General features: G+C 44.0%; 1 protein-coding gene across 7 annotated transcripts in view; it reads left to right on the forward strand.

The window, feature by feature from the left end:
* LOC126469704 (coiled-coil domain-containing protein 177) overlaps positions 1–12,573 on the forward strand; it is a 304,381-nt gene extending 291,808 nt beyond the window's left edge. For all 7 annotated transcript variants that reach the window (XM_050096880.1, XM_050096881.1, XM_050096884.1 and 4 more), the window contains one exon: positions 12,347–12,573. In XM_050096880.1, the coding sequence (XP_049952837.1) occupies positions 12,347–12,470 (124 nt within the window). In that variant the 3' untranslated portion in view covers positions 12,471–12,573. The remainder of the gene's footprint in view (positions 1–12,346) is intronic.
* The last annotated feature ends 9,893 nt before the right edge of the window (positions 12,574–22,466 follow it).

Genomic DNA, 22,466 nt, shown 5'->3' on the forward strand with positions numbered 1-22,466 from the left:
GAAAAATTTGGAGTAGGTATTAAAATCCATGGAGAAGAAATAAAAACTTTTAGGTTAGCCGATGACATTGTAATTCTGTCAGAGACAGCAAAGGACTTCGAAGAGCAGTTGAACGGAATGTACAGTGTCTTGAAAGGAGGATATAAGAAGAACATCAACAAAAGCAAAATGAGAATAATGGAATGTAGTCGAATTAAGTCAGGTGATGCTGAGGGAATTAGATTAGGAAATGAGACACTTAAAGTAGTAAAGGAGTTTTGCTATTTGGGGAGCAAAATAACAGATGATGGTCAAAGTAGAGAAGATATAAAATGTGGACTGGCAATGGCAAGGAAAGCGTTTCTGAAGAAGAGAAATTTGTTAACATCGAGTATAGATTTAAGTGTCAGGAAATCATTTCTGAAAGTATTTGTATGGAGTGTAGCCATGTATGGAAGTGAAACATGGATGATAAATAGTTTGGACAAGAAGAGAATAGAAGCTTTCGAAATGTGGTGCTACAGAAGAATGCTGAAGATTAGATGGGTAGATCACATAACTAATGAGGAGGTACTGAATAGGATTGGGGAGAAGTGGAGTTTGTGGCACAACTTGACTAGAAGAAGGGATTGGTTGGTAGGACATGTTCTGAGGCATCAAGGGATCACCAATTTAGTATTGGAGGACAGTGTGGAGGGTAAAAATCATAGAGGGAGACCAAGAGATTATATTTATGCCAGGAAGATGGGGGGGGGCAGCAAGTTACCTCAGGTTTAGGCCAGGAAGGTTATGGAAGTGAAGGATGTGCTGTAAGAGCTCTCCCATATGTGCAGCTCATAAAAGCTGGTGGTGGTTGGGAGGATCCAGATGGCATGGGTTGTGAAGTCTTCAAGGTTGTGCTCTGCTGCATGTCATGCCACTGAGTGTTCCTCCTTGGTTTTGGCAACAGTTTGGCAGTGGCCATTCATTCAAGTTGACAGCTGGTTGGTTGTTATACCAATGTAAAACACAGTGCAGTGGTTACAGCAGAGCTGTTATATAACATGTCTGCCTTCATAGGTGGCATGGCCCTTGATGAGGTAGAGGATAAGCCTGTGATGAGACTAGAGTAGTTGGTGCTGGGTGGGTGGATAGGGCAAATCTTGCATCTGTGTCTTCCACAGGGGTATGATCCTGTAGCAGGGGATTGGACGTGGGAGTGGCCTAGGGATGGGCTAGGATACTGTGGAGGTTGGTAGATGGCAGAAGGGAGTAGTATCTTGGGTAGGATGTCCCTCATTTGAGGACATGATGATAGATAATGAAAGCCCTGCCAGAGGATGCAGTTCTGTCATCCAGTTCAGATGGTATTGGATGACAAGTGGGCACTTCTTTGTGATTGATTCTTGGGATGTATGTGAGGATCAGGTGTGTGTGAAGATCAGCATGGGAGATCTCTTTATGAATCAGGTCTGCCTGTCAGTTAAGGCCTTTGTGAATCTTTCAGCATATTGCAGGAGGGAGTTGTCATCACTGCAAATGCATCTGCCCGGCATGGCCAGGCTATATGGAAGGGATTTTTTGGTGTGGAAGAGGTGGCAGCTGTCAAAGTGCAGGTATGATGTGGACTGAGGTGTGGACAGAGCCATCTGAGAGGAGATCAACATTTAGGAAGGTGGTACGATGAGTGGAGGAGGGCCAGGTGAAGTCGATGGGAGAGAAGGTGCTCAGGTTGTGGAGGAATGAGGAGAAGGTATCTGGACCTTGGGTCCAGATTATAAAGATGTCATCAATAAACCTGAACCAGGCCAAGGGTTTGGGGTTTTGATTGGTTGGTTGGTTGATTTGGGGGGAGGGGACCAAACAGCAAGGTCATTGGTCCCATCTGACTTGGGAGGGATGGAGAAAGAAGTCAGCCATGCACTTTTGAAGGAACCATCCCAGCATTTGCCTGAAGAAACTTATCTAAATCACAGAAAACCTAAATCAGGATTGCCTGATGCAAGTTTGAACTTTCGTCCTCCCAAAAGTGAGTACAGCATGCTAACCAGTGCATCACTTTGCTCGGTGGGGTTTTGTGAAACTAGGAATGTTTCCTGTAGGAGCCCCATGAAGAAGTTAGCATAGGAGGGTGCCCATGGCTGTGCCATGAATTTGTTTGTATACCTTCCCCTCAAAGTTGAAGTAGTTATGGGTTAGTATGTAGCTGGTTAGGTGTATTGGCATGAAGTGCTGGGTCTGGAATCTGCAGGGCAATGGGAAAGATAGTGTTCAATCCCAGAAATGCTATGGACATGAGGGATATTGGCGTATAGGTAGGTTGCATCAACAAGTGACAAGTAGGGATCTGGGAGGTAAGGGTGTTGGGGATGGTGGAGAACCAGTGCAGGAAGTGTTTGGTATCTTTAATGTGGGAGGCTAGGTTTTGTCCAAAGTGCAGAAAGTGGTTGGTATCTTTAATGTGGGAGGCTATGTTTTGTTCAAAATGTACCCTCCCACATTAAAGATACCAATCACTTTCTGCACTGGCCATCCCAACAACCTTACCTCCTGGATCCCTAATCGTCACTGTTGATGAAACCTTCCTATACACCAGCATCCCTCATGCCCATGGCCTTGCCTTGATTGAACACCACCTACCCCATCACTGCAGATTCCTGACCCACTACATCATTCCTTGTACATGTAACCAACTACATCCTAGCCCATAACTACTCCACCTTTGAAGGGAAGCATACAAACAAATTCATTGTACAGCCATGGGCACCCGCATGACACCTCCTATGCCAACCTCTACATGGGCCTCCTACAGGAAACATTCCTAGCTTCCCAAAACCCAAACCCCTGGTCTGGTTCAGGTTTATGGATGACATCTTTATAATCTGGACCCAAGGCCTGGATACCTTATCCTCATTCCTCCAGTACCTCAACACCTTCTTTCTCATTCACTCCACCTGGTCCTCCTCCACCCATTGTGCCATTTTCCTAAATGTTGATCTTCTCCTCTCAGATGACATTGTCCACACCTTGGTTCACATCATTCCCACCAATCACCAAGAGTACCTGCACTTTGACAGCTGCCACCCCTTCCACACTAAAAAATCCCTTTCATGCAGCCTGGCCACTCCTGGTAGATGAATCTGCAGTGATGAGAACTCACAAACACAGTAGGCTGAAGGTTTCAAAAAGGCCTTAACAGACATGCAATACCCTCCAGTTCTGATTCAAAACATATCTCCCACACCATATCCTCACACACACCTGATCCTCACATACATCCCAAGAATCAATTGCAAAGAAGTGCTCCCTTGTCATCCATTACTACCCCGGACTCGAATGACTGAACCACATCGTCTGTCAGGACTTTCATAATCTATCATTATGCCCTGAAATGAGGGACATCCTACCCAAGACACTTCCAATCCCTCCCAAAGTGGTGTTCTGCCATCCACCCAATCTCCACAATATCTTAGTCCATCCCTATGCTACTCCCACCCCAAATCCCCTGCCACAGCGATCACATCCCTGTGGAAGACTCAGATGCAAGATTTGCCCAATCCACCCACCCAGCACCAACTACTCTAGTCCCCTCACAAGCTCATCATACCCAATCAGGGACCTGGCCCCCCTGTGAAAGCAGACATGTTATATACCAGCTGTGCTGCAACAATTGCACTGTGTTTCAGATTGGTATGACCACCAACCAGCTGTCAACTTGAATAAATGGCTACACCGCCAAACTGTTGCCAAAAACAAGGTGGACCACCCAGTGGCACGACGTGCAGCAGAGCACAACATTGGAGATTTCATTGGGTGCTTCACAACCCATGCCATCTGGATCCTCCCAACCACCATGAGCTTATGGGAGCTATCACCCTTACAGCACATCCTTTGCTCCCATAACCTTCCTGGCCTAAACCTGAGGTAACTTGCTGCCCCCATCCCCCCACCTAATAGTGTGTGTGTGTGTGTGTGTGTGTGTGTGTGTGTGTGTGTGTTTTTGTACACCATCCCCTGCCCCAGGAGCCCCGTCCAATATGTCTCTCGCATCAGCTAGTTGTGTGCTCGTATCTCGTAGCCTACTCTAAAAATCCCGTGCCCGACTGTCTGCCACCTGCCCCCATACCTGCACCCACTCTCCCACAAGCCACTTTCCCCCAACCGCCCCCCTTGCCTCCTGCCGCCTGCCTCTCTCCATCCCTCACCCCACACCCCCATCTCACCCCCCTTAATGTCTGTAAAGAATCACTATGGTGGTAAGCATCACCTTCCTATCAAAGCGGTGGTTGTGGGTGTGAAAAAGAAGTGTATTGCAACAAACTTTAGACATAATTACAAATCTATATGAAACCTTTTCTCGCTGACAACCCCCCCACCCCTCCCTCCCCGCCCACAAAAAAGTTAACAACTTACGACATTCTCGCCGTTCATGCAGTGAAACTGCTGCATATGATATGATGTTTTAATTTAGTACTTCTTTACTACTAAGTGTATTCATGACATATTTTGTAGACAGTTTTCACATATAGCACTGAAAGTACCAGCAAAATTGTCATTGTAGGAAACATAGTTCAGAAGACACCAGCCCTGCCCAGGACCCTTGCCCAGTTTGTGTTCCCACATCAGCTAGTTGTGTGCTGTTATGTCATACCCTAGTCTACGAAATCGTGTGCCCTGCCACCTGCAACCTGACTTCTCTATCTGCACCCCTAACTAGCCCACAGACAGCTCCCCACTGTCCCACGAGCAGGTACACACTTGCCCCCAACCCCCTCCCTGCCTTCTGCCTCTCTCTGTCCTTCACCACACAGCCCCATCTCAACCCATTACACTCGCCATGGGCCAGAAAAGAGCTGGCAGTCAACTGAGCATAATGTAGGGAGACGTGTGTGTGTGTGTGTGTGTGTGTGTGTGTGTGTGTGTGTGTGTGTGTGTGTGTGTGTGTGTGTGCGCGCGCGCGCGTGCGCATGAGTATGTTTTTCGTACACGTTTGAAAATTGAAATGCATTCCAAAAGCTAGTCGAGCTCTGTACCTTGTGTTTGTGTACCTATCAATGACGCAGTGCTTCTTCATTTCAATGAATCATCTCCTTTACTCCTAAATAATTTGTAATACATACTTTTTTGTAACATGTATGGATTCACCATGTGGCTGTCTTTAACAAGCACATGTTCAATAATTTTCCTCATACAGTATGTGACGTCAGACAGTGATACAAACGTTTATCTATGTATAATGAATATTTTAAGTCCTAAATATCTATGCTTTTTTGATACGTTATCTACTTCGTTCAGCTGAACCAGCTCTCAGTTTAAGCTCGCACTTTTTTACGTAGAGGGCCTATTTTACTTAACCGATGTTTATTTAAGAAAACGGCAGGTTCTGTCCTTTCCATTGTAGCCGTATTCTTCTCATAAAGGTGCGTTTCTTTTTCAAGATGGTAGTAATTTATAAAGAGTAAAAATGAAAAAGTCATCTTCAGAAATATTCTTCACTCATTGTTTAACTATGTTAGCTGTACTCTTACCACTGTACTACTGCTTGGTTGTAACACATACCAAGTGTGCCTGCAAGTCCTAGTGCCCTTACATGGGACAAAACATTGTATTTTTTGTGCACTCTTTCCCACTTTTTTGGTAACTTCTAACCCTTGGTTTTCCTTGAGAATGTTTTAATACTATCAGCCCTTTGTTAGATTTCCTGTCATTGCTTTATACATTGTACTTTTACCCCCCCCCCCCCCCCTCCCCCCCGAACTACTCATTCATTCAGATTAACTGTTGTTTTTATGTGAACAATGCATTGCAAATAGTTTGTATTTTACCATCTACTACTAATGTTGCACAAATTCCATTTCTCAACTGAATCTTGCCATCTGGCGACAGGCTCCATCAGCTATTTTTTCTGAAGCTGTTTATTGTAACCTGAACACTGGACGCACCGTGGTGTATATTCTTTTCTTATCATATTTTTAGGTTTACATTTAAATTTTTCTTTTATTATTTATATTTTAGAATAAGTCTGTTCAACTGTTTCCATTGTCTCAATAAAGTGATACTGTCCTCTGATGGCAAATGTTATCAGTTAAGCTTTGTAACATGACTCTGCTATCAGATAAGTTCTGGTAGTGACGAGTGATGCACATAGTTCCACACTCTACACAGAGGCTTTGTTCATGTTTTGGTATGTCTGTTCCTGCATTTTATGTAACACCTTTTGTAAAATTTATTCCGAGTGATATGCTGTTAATTATACAGGGTGATTATAGTTAAAGTTAAACTTTCAAACCGCTGTGGAAATAACACCACTTGTCAGAATGACGTCAAATTGCAATGGAATGTTACTGGAGTAGGGGGAAAATGTACGGCAGAAGAAAAATAAATAGTTACAAAATGTAGCAATAGATGGCGCTGTAAGCATCATAATTTAATAGTGGTCGACTACAGATGACAAATGAATCGTAAAACAATGCCTAATGTGTACGTTTGATGTTAAACAAACTGTACTACTCAGTGTGCACGGGTGTACACGTGTGATACTGTTAGTTACATAAGCCCATTCACCACAGAAAGGTCATATCACATTGAGTGGGAAAAATTGGTTTTTAATTGTCCTGAGGCCAAAAACCACATAAAAAGCATAACTCACATCAGTTTTTAACTGTCCTGAAGCCAAAAACCGCATAAAAATCATCAATCAAAAGCAAATCGGATTATTAATTTCTATGTGACTGACACAAAATATGTTCAATATGCTGTCCACCGTTTTCTGCAGCAAGTTGTAATCGAGAAACAGCATGTTCCACAACTGATCGAAGTGTTTCCAGGGTCACATTCAGAATGTGTTGTGTAATGCATGCTTTCAATGCAGCTAAGTTTGCAATCAGAACACTGAACACAATACCTTCCAGTCATGCGGATTAAGATCAGGTAATCAGGATGGCCAGGCTGTAAGGAAATGGTGGCTGATAATTCTCGTATTTCTGGAATGGCACTTCAGCAGCCGCTTAACTGGATTTGCAATGTGCGTAGGTACGCTATCTTATCTTGCATAAAAATTATCCCATCCACATATCCACTCTGTTGGAAAGCTGGAATGATGTGGTTATGCAAAAGACACTTGTAGCGCTTACCAGTGACGGTACAAGTGACAGGACCGGAAGCATCTGTCTCTTCGAAAAAATATGGCCCAATGATAAATGATACCGTAAACCCGCACCACACAGTGACTTTTTCAGGATGAAGTGGTACTGGTTGATTTGCATGTGGATTTTCCGTTGCCTACATTTGACAGTTCTGTGTATTGGCATATCCTGTCGGATGGAAGTGGGCTTTGTCTGTCCACAAAATCTTCCACGGCCAATCGTTGTTCACTTTCATGGGAGCACGAAAGTCTAAAGCAAAGGTCTCTCTTGCTGGCAGGTCAACAGGAAGCAACTTGTGCACATGGGTAATTTTGAATGGATAGCAAAGAAGGATGTTTCCTAGGATTTTATGCACCGTGCTCACAGGTATGTCCAATGTTTGGGCAATTCTCTGTGCATTACAATTTTCCACAGCACCACTCGTCTCCTCCTGCACTGCTGTGGCCATTGCTTCCACTGACGTCAAATCAATTCGTTTCCTCCCTCTACCAGGTTGCTCACCAAAAGAGCCTGTCGTTTTGAATTTCTGAATCATTTTCTCCAGACCCACAGCAGTCATAGGACTAACACCTTTTTTCAAACCCTTCCATGTCCAGAACTTCTGTAGAATGATGTGCACACTTTCATCATTCTTGTAATACAGCTTTACAAGCAGAGCGTGATCCTTCATGGAGACAGTCATGGCAAACATCGCAGACGTGAAAGGAAGAAAAGCCATGAACCCGGTGCGTTTATAACAACTTCAATGAGTTGTGTTGTGTGGCGGCGGGTGGAAATTAAGTTATTATAAATGTAGCATGTAATGTAGAAACACTGCATTTCCCGGCCAATGCACCATATGTGGGGCGGCTGGTGGAAATTTAATGTTGTATAAATGTTCCTATTATTTACGCTGTTGTTTTGCCATTCTCAACACTGGCTCTCTAACTACAATTTTGGCAACCAGAAAGTGATTAGCAAAACATGAAGCCTGTAATTAGAATTCCTAGTGCCCACTTCATCTGAAAAATACTCTTATAGCTACAGCTTAAAGCTCTGAGGAGTTAGGAGATTGTCTGGGATTCATAATCAAAAACAATCGTGGAAAAAACTTTCTCTATATTCTGAAAGTCACAGATCAAAAAAAAAAAAAAAAAAATCCACACAATCTGACTAACAGAGCAGTTCAGAGTCTAATGCGCTGATGCAACTATAACTGTCCAAATTAAATGTTTAAGTGAATGCTCGCCATAATTTGATGATAATGTTCATCAAACGCCACGCTAAATAATGGTAGAATGTCCGTTCCGCGACGGCACGTGAAAATACGACATACGCAAACTGAAGATAGATAATTAAAGTCATCCCATAATTAACATTTTACTCGAAAATGATTTCATGGTTACACGATCCCGAGTAACTTAATACGGCATCCGAGGCTGTTTATAGCAATGATACCGACGCAACGTGACTCCCGACACAGATGGTGTGCTATTCAGCGTCTGGAGAGAACTGGGGCCTTACTTTCTCCGTACCGTGTGACTCACGTGCAATTCCCTGCATGATTTAAAGCAGGTTAAGCAGGTCAACTGCTGTTCCTGCGTCTTGGAATCTCTAGATAGATGTGGTCCTCACTTTGTTGTAGGTCTTCTCGTATTCACAAATGTTGGTCGTCCTCTCTGGCTGCATGGAATTATTCCAGCAACCGGTCTGGCCATCTGGTCGCTGGACTCCAGTGGAGTTGGTTTCCCAGTCCACTGACCAGCGGGTTCCTGGATGTCCTCGCTGACTCGTAGAAGTTCCGTGCGAGCGCGCGGAAACAGCGCTTCAGCATCGGAACTCCCGCGATGTCGTGAAGCATACGGGTGTCGTAGTCCCTTGGTAGGTGGAGCGCCAGCCGAAGGGCTTTGTTCTGCACCCGTTGCAGCGTCTGGACGTGTGTGTCGGCGGCATTTCCCCACACCACGGCCGCGTACTCCAGCACTGGCCTGATTAGTGCTAGGTAGAGCGTGAGGCCGCAGTGGAGGAGCAGTGTCGTCGTGGGGTTGAGGAGGGGGTAGAGCGAGCGCATCCGTCCAAGCGCCCGGCCCCTCAGCTTCCTGATGTGTGGACCCAGGTCAGGCGTCGATCCAAAGTGACGCCGAGGTACTTTCCAGTACGCGACCACGGGATGGGGCGTCCCACGATCCGCACTTGCGGCAGCGCGTCGGGTATGCGGCGGCGAGTAAACACCACCGCCTGGCTCTTCCCGGCGTTGAACTTGAGCCGCCATTTGGTGGCCCAGGCTCCAATCTCATTGCAGGCGAGCTGCAGGCGGCGGCGCATCAGTTGCGCGCTCATGCTGCGCGTGTACAGCGCGGTGTCATCGGCGTAGAGCGCCAGATGAACCCTCGGCGTCGTCTTCGGGACGTCGGCAGTGAAGAGGGAGTACAGCAGGGGGCCAAGGACGGACCCCTGCGGCACTCCGGCACGTATGTGGCGCGCCGTTGACATGCCGCCGTCTGCACGCACATGGAACGTGCGCCCTCGCAGGTAGGACTGGAGAAGGCGGACGTACGACACGGGTACCCCCTGTACCAGCAGCTTATACAGGAGGCCATCGTGCCACACGCTATCAAAGGCCTTGGAGACGTCGAGGAGTACCGCCCCAAGGTACTCGCGACACTCCAGGGCCCCCATCTCCTGCTCCACCAGTCGCAGTAGTTGGTGCTGCGTCGAATGCCCACTGCAAAAGCCAAACTGCTCGTCAGGAAGCAGGCCTTCTTCTCTGACGTGACGCTGTAGCCGTTTGGCGAGTATCCTCTCGAAGGTATTCGAGAGGGAGGGCAATAGGCCTATCGGGCGATAGTTCTGCGCCAGCCTGGGGTCCTTGCCAGCCTTCGGAATGGCGACCACCTCTGCGTGTTTTCACGCGTCGGGGTATGTGCCGGTGCGGAGGATGGCGTTGAAGATCGCTGTGACGATACGCACTGCTTCCGGTGGCAGCTTCTTCAGCAGTGCGTTGTCGATCTTGTCGCAACCCCCCGCCTTCCTGGGCTGTAGGAAGTCGAGGTGGTGTTGCACTTCCTCTGCAGTGGTTGGCTCGATGACGTCGTCCGCCTCCTGATGGGTCAGGTACAGCGGAAGGCGCTCTTGCACCTCCAGGATGGTCTCTTCGTCGACCACATCGTCCACAGTGGAGAAGTTCTCGGTGAAGGTGTCCGCGAGCACGCTGGCCTTCATGTCCGGCTCTGCGGCGACTTCGCGGCCAACTTGAAGCGGCGGGATGCGCTGCCCCTTGCGCAGAAAGCTCCTGGTCACGGCCCAGGCACTTCCGTCATCGATCCTGAGCGTGGCTATTTTGCCAGCCCAGACCCGATTACGGTGGTGGCCGACGGCCGCCGAAATCTCCCGCCGCAAGCGGTTTAGCAGCCGCTTGGTGGCGGGGTTTCTCGTGATCTGCCACTCACGAAAAACCCGGTTCTTCTCCCTGATCAACGCCAAGATATCCGGCGGAAGCTGTTTGGAGTTGTCCTTCGGCTTCCGCGGTCCTCACGGCGCTGCTGCATCTGCCGCCGCAAGTGTGTAGTGGGTGAATGCTGCTAGTGCTGCATACACCCCTCCTCGTCAGGATCAGGTGTGGCTGCGACCGTCTCCGCCAGGTGCTGCTGGAAGTGCACCCAGTCGGTGTTGAGGCGGGCGCTGCGGTGCTCAGGAGGCGCCATACCGTCTGTGTCCAGGTCGAAGATCACTGGCAGGTGATCGGAAGATAGGGCACAGCGAGTGCTCGCGATCGCGTTGTGTGCTCCCCCTTTCACAATCGCGATGTCGAGCACGTCGGCACGGCCGCGCGTCGGGTAGTGCGTCAGGTCGAAGGGACCCAGCACCACGGCGTCGTGGTCATTAACGACCCGGAGAAGCCGTCTGCCGCTGATGGTGGTGACCCTGGAGTTCCACTCCGGGTCGTTCTTATATATAAAGCCGCGGTGCGGACGGCGAAGGGAACGCCTGATCAAATCGGCTCTCCCAACTAGCCGCTGGGCTAGTAAAGCACCACTTCAGGTTCCGAATAAATCATAGCTTCTTTTGCTGATGGCAGGTGAAGCTCTCAGTTTAAATGCGCAATCAGCACACAGGTAAGTAATCATAATAAAAGTCTGACGTGGCTAAGTCAAATATTTTGGGCGAGAGAATTAATTTAATTACACTACACGCAGTAGACGAGCTCTGAACTTGCCCTTTGGAGATACGCTATCGCTATAGTTTTATAGTTATTCAATTGAAACTTCTCACATCTTTATGATTATAGCGGATCTCCATTCTACTTAAATTTAAACATCCTAGCCTTATTTATTCTCCTACTTAATCTATCTTGCTTCCTTAAGTTTTAAGACAAAAACCAGAAAATCATGAATTTTCACTAAAATTTTAATTTGTGAAATCCAAAGTACTGTTTCTATTAAATTATTATGAAAAAGGAATCTAAATACAAATTTTTAAGTCTCTAGCTCTTTTCTGTTGCGCCAATAATTTTTACAGAAAAACGTCCAAATTTCGAAAATGGTTAAAGTTATCGAACTGATATTCAACACATATTAATTTAGTATTACTCCTGACATGCTAGAACCGTTTCATGTTATTTGCTTGATTTTAAAAGTATTGCGCAACATTTATGACGTCAGAGCTAGTTACATCGGACTAGGCTGGCACACAATGCAAAGACTGATGTGAATTCATTACGGCGTGAGTAGGCTGCTTCCCTTCAGTGTGCATGACAGGTGTTTTCGTTTATGTATTCTGACACATACAGTGCCTTATATTGATCAGTTTTCACACTATTTTTTTCTTCTGCCATATGTTTTCTCCCGTCTTCGATAATATTACTTTGCAATTTGATGTCATTATGACCAGTGGTATTTTATCTACAGCGTTTTGAAAGTTTAACTTTAATTATAATCATCATATAGTTGGGGTTATGACTTTCCATTCTTCCTCAATAGGTATTTCTGATGATGAGCACAGCCCAAAACATTTCAATAGATCACTTCTGAGCAGCAAAGTGAATACTTATTTTAGTGACCTATTCAGCAGTGGCTAACGATTCATGTTTACATAATGTTCTCATGGCTCCTACTCGACTTCATGTTGCATCTTACGTAAACGTGATGCAAACATCAGCTGTATTCAGTATCTTAATGGGACATGCATTCCAAAGTACTATTTACTATAGAGCGAACATTGTATTTGGTACTATTGACTGATCAACATGCTTGTGTATGTTGCAGGTGTACATTGTCTCCAGAAACATTTGACAGGAAAGTAGCTCGAGTAACACTGGAAGCTCGTGTGACTGCCAGACCACCAACAGCTAGTCCACCTCTCACACGCTCACATATATTCCTTGGATGATATTTGTTGTGTAGTTTTATTGATCTGTTGTCAAATTGCAACCAGAGCTTTTTACATGCTGTATGCAAATGGCTTAATTAAAATGTGCTACATTTACATGAAATATGCATGTATGTGTTGTAAGTGCAGAAGTTTAATATTATATCTATACGTACATCAGAAGAAGAAATCTGATTTTCATCTACTGCTACAAATATTGCTCCAGACATAAAAATTGTATGTACAAGTATCTTCCACTGTCTCATTAACAAAACTGGTATATTACTGTTTCTTAGCTTAACAAAAGATTACTAAGTGTATACAAGACGATAATATAAGTAGTCCATGCAGGTGTTTCACAATTGTCAAAAAATTATGGTTGCTTAACAGGTTTATTCTAACAGTAAGCTTTTTATCCTGCCTTGCAGGATATGTTTATTGAGAGTTGACAAAAAACTTCATGCCACTACACAGGATCTATCTTAAGGAAAGCATCACTTATATTAAATCTGTTCAAAAGTGCTTTTATTTTATTAGAAACAAGACTCTTCAGTTATTAATATTTTCTGGGAGTTTATCGATTCATACTTGAATTCTTTCAATACTTTTGCCTGATGGTTTTGCATCACAATTTGATGCATTGACTATTTCCATTTTTTAATTCAGGACACCAATTAGGATGAAAGAGTGCCAATGACAGGACAGGAGACAGAATCAATAAATGATTTTTAATTTGTAAAGCAATGTGAGAGAAATCCTGATCGACACCTTGATATTTACAAAATTTGGAACAAATACTGTAATCTATATACTTTGGTTCGGCTCCAGAAGAGGCACAAATGCTTCATAAGGACCTTCATCAAACAATGTGACAAGAAAAATACAAAATATAACAAACTGCATTATCTTCTCATGGTTCATGGTCATAATTCAAGTTCATCACAAACATTCTCAAACAATCAATACATTTTGCTGTTCACCTTGCATTTTGGATAGCCTTTTGGAGCACAGAAATATAGCCCACAAGATAGTGTTCCAACAAGAGACATCAAATCTAATTTCCTCAGAAACACTTGTGAGCATATTTGATGCTTGGAAGATAAGTACAAGAGGTCTTTTTTGCAAAAACTTTCCAAATAAAACAAACACACATCTAAAATTGATCACCAAGCTCTTTTTTCCTTTTCTTTTTTTTTTCACTACATGCCAGTGTGGGACAGTGTCAAAAGCCATAATCCATGATAATCTTGAGAGAGATTTCGGTTCTCCAAAAATGTCATAATATGTAAGCATAAAACAGGTTCCATAATTCTATAACAGATTGACAGCAGTAATATAGGCTTATAATTATATGCAGCTTTCCTATGACCCTTCTTGAAAATGAATGACCTAAATTTTTTCCAGTCACTAGGTATCCTTCATTGCTCCAGCAACTTGTAATAGACTGTTGCTAGTAGAGGAGCAAGTTTTTTCTCATAATCTCCTTAGAATCTTACAGGTACCTCACCTCGTCCTGATGCCTTTCCAATACTAAGTAATTATAGTTGCGTTTCTATCCCATGATCACTTACCTCAGTATCTGCCATTTCAATGTTTTTACAGTGACATATTCAGTCAAAATGTTTTTCAAGGGTTAAGGGTACCGTTTCCATTTATCCTCCCTGAGATCAGATTTCACACAGCTCATTTTTGTATGGAATGTAACCAAACTGGAAGCTAGTCTAAGAAAAACTGCCATGATGAGTATGTTATGATTAGTTCTGTTATCAAAGATGACAACTGCCATGTTCACAGGGCTTCACACATACATTTCTGGTTTGACCAAAAGACAATGTAAAGACAAATGTCCCATCTACATTGTAGACTGGTCCACAAACTCTCAACAGAAATGCAACAGCTGTCAAAGCTAGACAGTGATGGTGGAGGAGGGGGAGAGGGGGAGGGGTGGGTGAGAGGGGGGGGGGGAGAGATAGGGGGGGAGGGGTGGGTGAGAGGGGGGGGAGAGAGATAGGGGTGGGGGAGGGGGGCAGGAAGCAGACATTCTTCAGTCAAGAGGATAAAAGAAATATGGTAAGCTGCAAGAGAAAAGTATCATCAGGCCATTGCACTTGCCTACAACTATGCTTAGGCAATGCAAAAGTGAGCTTTCTAAGTGTGAATTGTTGGAACAGCCACCCTGTTTGAAAGATTTTTAACTTTACCTTGATTTCCATCTGTTCTCATATTTAAACAAATTTATGACTGGAAAACATTTTATGTCTAGTGAATAGGTAATGGCAAGCATAGATGAATATTTTGAATACCTTTCAGAATTGCTCTTCAAAGATGGAATCTACTCATTGGGAAAAAATGTTGGGCAAAAAAGAGACACTAAAATGTAAACTTTCACGGCCGGAAATATCATGTCCATTATAATTATCCGGGCTGTTATGCCGTGGTCGGTTGATGAATTCTGTGGTGATTCCCAATGTTTCGTCTCCGACTGCGGGAGACATCTTCAAGGGGGTCCGTAGCTTGATGGAAGGTCCAACACACACACTGGCTCGCTACTGACTGCCGCTAAATTCCGTGTCCGCGCGCCCCCGCGCCGCGGCGTGACGTCACGTGTTTTGAAAACGTCAGTGCAACTGGCCGCTGTCCGTCGCCGTCGATCGCCGTTGCCATCACCCAGTAGTGGACGAGTGGTACACATCTTCTTTAACACCGGCATCCATATACCGTTTAATTTGACGCCCTCCTCCTTTCGGTTGAAATTATTTGGGTGTTCAGCGATTTCGATTGCCTCCCTGTAGAGCCTTTCGTAGTATCCGCTCGTGGCCGCTAGTACTTGCGTCTCCTCGAAACGAATATTGTGGTTCCCTGGCTGGAAAGCATGCTCCGCAACAGCTGATCGTTCCGTTTCTCCTCTTCTACAATTTCCCTTGTGCTCTTCCAAGCGTTTAGAAACAGTTCTTTTGGTGGTACCCACATAAACATCACCACAGCTGCATGGGATCCTATACACTCCAGATTTTTCCAATGGTTCGCGAGCGTCCCTGGCAGGCTTAAGGTATTCCTGTATCTTCCTGGTGGGCTTGTAAATCACGGTAATATTCCGCTTCGTCAAGATCCTCCCTATTCTTTCCGTTACATTTTTAACAAACGGCAGGAAAACCTTAGATTTTGCTGTAGCCTGTACGTCAGTATGATATCTGCGTGGCTGCCTCAACGCACGTTTTATTTCGGCGGACGAATATCCGTTCTTCGTTAGTGCATTCTCTCACCCACCGTTATCAATTTGTCCAAACGTTCGTTATCTGACGATGGGACATCTGTGCTTGCCAAGGGAGGAAATTTTGCTGTTAGTCCGCGTTTTGTGCCCACGGAAGAAATTATAGCCAATGTAGAAGCAGGAATTCGCAGTGTAGATTCTGTAGCAGCTGAAGAAATCCGTATAGAAACAGTGAGAATATTAGCCAATGCAAAACCGCCGAAAAGTAATATAACTGTGGGTGAGAGAAGAGCTTTAAAACTCCTGAATGACGACGATAGTATTTTGGTTCTCCCAGCTGACAAAGGAAGCGCAACGGTGGTTATGGATGTGGCCGACTATCAGAGAAAAATTACGGATCTACTGGATCCGCAAGCATATAGGAAGCTGAATAAGGACCCCACTAACAACGTTCTCAGAACTGTGTCGCGGTTAATAAAAAAGTCCTCCATTGAAGATAGTGTACAGAAAGGTCTCTGCAGTTCGGTTGCGCTACCACCGAGGCTTTATGGATTGCCCAAAATTCATAAAGAAAATGTTCCGTTAAGACTGATATTAAGTGCCATTGGTTCGCCCACCTACTCGTTAGCCAAGTTTTTGACTACGCTGTTAAAACCACATGTGGGCCGTTCGGACTCGTGTATAAAGAATTCGACACATTTCATCAGCAGATTGAATGGCATAGTGGTCCAGCCGGAGGACATATTCCACTTAATGATGTATTGGAACAGCTGGATCGAATTTTTCCTGCCGATATTTTAGAGCTGTTTAAGTGTTGTTTGACGACCACATACTTCAAGTGGAATGAACAGTTTTATGAGCAAACGGATGGCGTGGCTATGGGAAGCCCCCTAAGTCCCGTAATTGCAAACTTCTTTATGGAGAAATTCGAAGAACAGGCCTTAGGTACTGCCAGCAAGAAACCAAATGTATGGTTCCGATACGCGGACGACACGTTTGTGTTGTGGAGACATGGTAGGGAGGAACTAAGCCGGTTCCACGAACATCTGAACAGTATGAACTCAGGAATTCAGTTTACAATGGAGGAGGAGGTAGACGGCAAACTACATTTCCTCGATGTGCATGTGTTTAGAAACGAAAATGGTAGTTTGGGCCACTCAGTGTACCGCAAACCCACGCACACGGACCGTTATTTGCACCGGGATTCGAACCACCACCCACAACAGAAGCTGGGTGTTATCAAGACGTTAGCGGACAGAGCTAGAAATATTTGTGAACCTGAGTTGCTCGACGCTGAGATGGAACATCTCCACAATGCACTAACGAAGAACGGATATTCGTCCGCCGAAATAAAACGTGCGTTGAGGCAGCCACGCAGATATCATACTGACGTACAGGCTACAGCAAAATCTAAGGTTTTCCTGCCGTTTGTTAAAAATGTAACGGAAAGAATAGGGAGGATCTTGACGAAGCGGAATATTACCGTAATTTACAAGCCCACCAGGAAGATACAGGAATACCTTAGGCCTGCCAAGGACGCTCGCAAACCATTGGAAAAATCTGGAGTGTATAGGATCCCATGCAGCTGTGGTGATGTTTATGTGGGTACCACCAAAAGAACTGTTTCTAAACGCTTGGAAGAGCACAAGGGAAATTGTAGAAGAGGAGAAACGGAACGATCAGCTGTTGCGGAGCATGCTTTCCAGCCAGGGAACCACAATATTCGTTTCGAGGAGACGCAAGTACTAGCGGCCACGAGCGGATACTACGAAAGGCTCTACAGGGAGGCAATCGAAATCGCTGAACACCCAAATAATTTCAACCGAAAGGAGGAGGGCGTCAAATTAAACGGTATATGGATGCCGGTGTTAAAGAAGATGTGTACCACTCGTCCACTACTGGGTGATGGCAACGGCGATCGACGGCGACGGACAGCGGCCAATTGCACTGACGTTTTTAAAACACGTGACGTCACGCCGCGGCGCGGGGGCGCGCGGACACGGAATTTAGCGGCAGTCAGTAGCGAGCCAGTGTGTGTGTTGGACCTTCCATCAAGCTACGGACCCCCTTGAAGATGTCTCCCGCAGTCGGAGACGAAACGTTGGGAATCACCACAGAATTCATCAACCGACCACGGCATAACAGCCCGGATAATTATAATGGACAAAAAAGAGACAGCATCAAAATGCATTTTAACCTTAGAAACACAGTCTTTCACTAACATGCCAAGGACTTTTCATCACCCCCCCCCCCCGCCCCCCCCCTCCCCCACACACGAAATGTCATCACATTTGCACAGATTTTGCTTTAACATGAGAGGTAGTTTGGCAGTCTCAGAACTGACCATAGCATTTGGTATAACGTATTTTCTCTTTTCGATCTGAGAAAGGGATACTCAGGGATGCTAGTTAAGATGAGTGCCACTTTGGCTTCCTTGAACATTTTTTTTTTTTTTTTTAACATGGCCTTATTCAGGATTAGAGGGATAAATCGTGTGGTCATAAATGTTTGCACAGTTAGAGGAGTGCATGTTCTGAACAACATGCTAAAAATACTGCCTGGTGGGGTATGAACATTGGGGTGGAGGCATTTGGATGTCAATTTTTTATGTTTTTCGTCTCAAATAACGCAAAAATTGCAGGCTCCTATCAAAAATGTTTCACAGTACAAAATTAAACGAAATTAAATTTCCTACAAAAAAGGTCCCATTAATTTTTGTCTCTGACTAATTGTTTCCACATTGCAGGGTATGAAAATGTCACAGATTATAAAAAATATTATCCTAATGGTTTAAAATTAACATTAATCTTTAAATGAAGTGGACAAAAAATGAATATTAAATGTGTGTACCACATCTAAGTCAGAACCTATGGCAGTAGAGTTGTATTAAGGGATAAATTGCGTTCCAGGGTTGGGGAAGGAAGGATATGTGTTGATAGAAGTTCACGGGAAAGTAGGTTGCCAGATTACGTTCGTGCACTTCCCTCCTCCATAGGTCTGCAAACTGAAGGCCAAACAGGTGATTCCCACTATCTACCCCACTACATCACAAGAAGCAGCTATATGGCGTTTCACAAAGTTATACCTATTGTCCACAGCTCACCTTAGGAATCACTAGTGATGCAGTGCACATACAAGCCCAGGACTGTTATTTTTCATAAAATGCATAAATGCTATGAGGAAAGCAAGTACGAGTTACTACTAACACTAGCACATGAAATGCATGTGAACAGAATCTACATTAATATCTGCACACTATTCTATACTGCAAGAGGGGAAATTGATTCTTAGTCATCCTGTATAGCAGTGGCAGCATTCTTCCAGAAAAGGCAACTTCCCCACCACGAATGCTGCTCACATTTCAGTTTACAGACTGACTATACCTTCCAAACATTTCCAGTTGAGCAGTTCTGTTATGTAAACAGACAAAATAACTTCACTGAGATCATGTTTATGTAGGGGAGTTATTTTCAGTTTATTGAGTACTTCTTTGCAGTTCTTAATTGAGCTCTTATGTAAAAAAGTTCAACAATTGGAGCTGTCAACTGTCTACCACACTGAAGAGCCTTTTCCATGTGTAATGTGCTGTCAATTTGTATTTAAAAATGTCGATTTCATTGTCTGCACTATCACTGTCTGGAATAGTTTCCACAGCATGAGGGGTATCAAACGCATCACCGCAGCCTCAGCTCTCCCAAAATCTGAAGAGGCTTGGAGACATAAATTGTCTCCATCTCTAACATAAGTAGGTCACCTAGGTGTTTTGGATCTTCAGATTTTTCAACACTAGTCAAGCAATACATTACAGCAGATTAATGTTCTAGACTTGGACATGAGCAGTTCAATTCCATCAGACGTATTCACACCCACCTTGGAAGATATACTGTGGTTGTGTGGTAAGTGATCCCACTTAATTCAGCCCACTCCACAAGTGCCCCAGCAACTGCTGAATGGAAGAGATTTATGTTGTCTACCAGTAACACAATTAATGGCGTGAGAAGTGCAGTCTTTTTGTTTTGTCATTCTTTGATTCACCACCAAGTGACTAAAACATAACTACGTCGCTTTACGATACTCCGATAGTAGGAAGGTGCCACATTTACCAATCCAATCCCCTTCCCACGAACACTACAGGTTACTGACATCATCACACAAAAACACGGGAACATATTTTATATAAAAGTTTACTTCACAACTGCAAATAAGTAGCCACTCAATTAAATGAAAATAATTCCACCGTATAAGCACATGCTCAATGACGTTATTCTGTCTATTCGTGTAAGAGAACTGGGCAGGAAGTTCTGGGGATGCCTAGTCCTTCTGAAAACTGGAAATCAAGCAGCACTAATTGTTGGGGAAGATGCCTTTCCTGAAAGATTACTACGGCTGCCATAAAGGATGATTAAGAATCAATTTCCCTTCTAGTAGTATAAAATAATGTATAGAGATTAGCTCACATTCTGTCCTTGTGTGTTTCTTGCGTTAGTGTTATTAGTAACTCATATCTGTTCTACCTGTAGCAGTAATGCATTTTGTGGAAAACAAATAGTCCCTGGGCATATATGTGCAATGCAACACAAGTGATTCGTAAGGTATGCTGTAGAGGTCAGGTATAACTTTGTGAAACACCGTAAGTTGCTTCTTGTGATGTAGTGGGATAGATAGAGTGGGTAATTGCCTGAATCTTCAGTTTGAAGACCTATGAAGGAGGGAAGTACATGAAAACAATGCAGTGACCTACCTTCCCTCACACTTCTATCCCACACATCTCCTCCCTCCGCCCTGTTACACCCCCCAGAACAAAATTTATTCCTTAATATGACTCTACTGGCATATATTCTGACTTAGATCTGGTATACACATTTCATATTTGTTTTTAATCCACATCATTGTGACATAAACATTAATTTTATACAGTTAGAATAATAGTTTTAATAATTTGCAATTTTTCATCACCTGTAATGCAAAAAATATTAGTCCTACAGAAAAAATGAATAGCAAACTTTTTTTGTACGAAATTGAATGTAGTTCAGCTTTGTGCTGGGAAACATTTTCACGAAATGCTGCAGTTTCCAAGTTATTTGAGGAAAACAAACAAGTGAACTTTAAATGCCCCACTACACCAACACTCACACCCCACCAGTCAGAAATTTTAGAATGTTGTTCAGGATACAGCCACCTATCACTGTACAAAAATTTGTGACTACATGATTTTTTCCCCCCTAACAGACCTGATTTGCTTTTCGTTGGCTGGGCTAACTAACATTACTAAGTCCATCAATGCAGGACAGCCTACAGAACTCATTCCAGTTAAATGTATGCAAGAGTTATTTTCTACTTTCCAACTGTAGTCAGTGAGACATAATGAAGGAGGTGGCAACTTTTTTTGGTGAAAGTAACTTTCAGTTATAAGAGAGTTCTCTTTGAACTGTAAACAATTAGTATTGTAGTTGAGTCATTGATTCACACGGTCTGTCATAACACAAAAGTGAAAAAAATTTTATACCCAGCTTTCATTATTTGATTATGGTCAATATAAATCTTGTCTTATAATTCCAAGCCTAGATCTTTGTGTGTTTGCAATAAGGTGCATCCAGCAGCCTTGTCTTTCTGTAATAGGTAGGATGGCTTATGCCCAAACAACCCCATTCTAGTATCCCACCACACCAGCAATATGGAGATAGACTCAGAGAGTGATGACACTATTACTTGTGTGGCAAGTACAAGAGTTGGGCAAAAATGTGAAAACACCACCAGAAATGCATGCTTGAACATAAATGTAGATGCTTGCCAAGCCTGCAGGTTGTGCTGCTGTATTTGACCATGAATGGCACCTCTGCAATGTCCTCAATACGTTGGTCAGAACACTGTTCTGTGTAGCTAAGAGTGCACTCTGTCGAAGCTCAGTGAATTCAAATGCAGGCAAATTGTTTGGGCTCATATGGTGGGTGCTCCTATAAGCAAAGTTGCCTAAGTGTTTGCACCTTAAAATTGCTACTCTAATCACATCACACAGAGGACAGGTCCCCAATTTCAATTTGCCACTGCTTTCTTTTCAGAATATAAAATGCATAATGATTAAATGTTGCAAATGGTGATTCATAGGTCACAGGTACCACAGACTGGGAACAGTGGAAGGGTCCTCACACCAGGATATCAAACTATGGGCCATGTACAATTCAGACTTCATCCCTTCAGTTAGATTAGGATCAGATATGCCATCACTAGTTTTGGTTTCACTGATAGCACCCATTATTGTCCCTCACTGACGAACCACTCCTCCCTCTATTGTTACATGGCTTTTTAGCTAAGTAAGGAAATGGCAGCCTGCAGGGAAATGGCAAACTTTTTTTTCCACACAGGGATCCCTGCAGCCTCCTGGGCTGCTATATCTGGTATGCCATTTCCTTGAATACCTATATACCCCATGACCCAGTGAATCATGCATGATTCTTCTCTTGTGGTGCAAGAAGGGAGTCATATATGTTCCATATTATATCCTCTACTGGGTACATTATTAGTAGTGCTTGTAGAACAGTGAAGACAAACTAAGCAGATGAGAGAACTCCTCCCTTGAAGTCTCATCTGTTCCAGTGGCCTTCAGGAGTAGTGCATACAGCACAGCAATTAACACTGTAAACTTGTTGGGAAGATGAAACTGAGCAGTCCAGGGCATCCTACTGTTTCATGCTATTTATATGAACTTAAATAAAATTGTAATGCTTATTTAAAATATAAAACAGACTTCAAATAATCCTCGGTCTCTCTAAGAAGTCAAGGCGTGTTTTTACTCCACTCTTAGCATA

This window comes from Schistocerca serialis, chromosome 3, assembly GCF_023864345.2.
Source record: "Schistocerca serialis cubense isolate TAMUIC-IGC-003099 chromosome 3, iqSchSeri2.2, whole genome shotgun sequence".
NCBI classification, from domain to species: Eukaryota; Metazoa; Arthropoda; class Insecta; order Orthoptera; family Acrididae; genus Schistocerca; species Schistocerca serialis.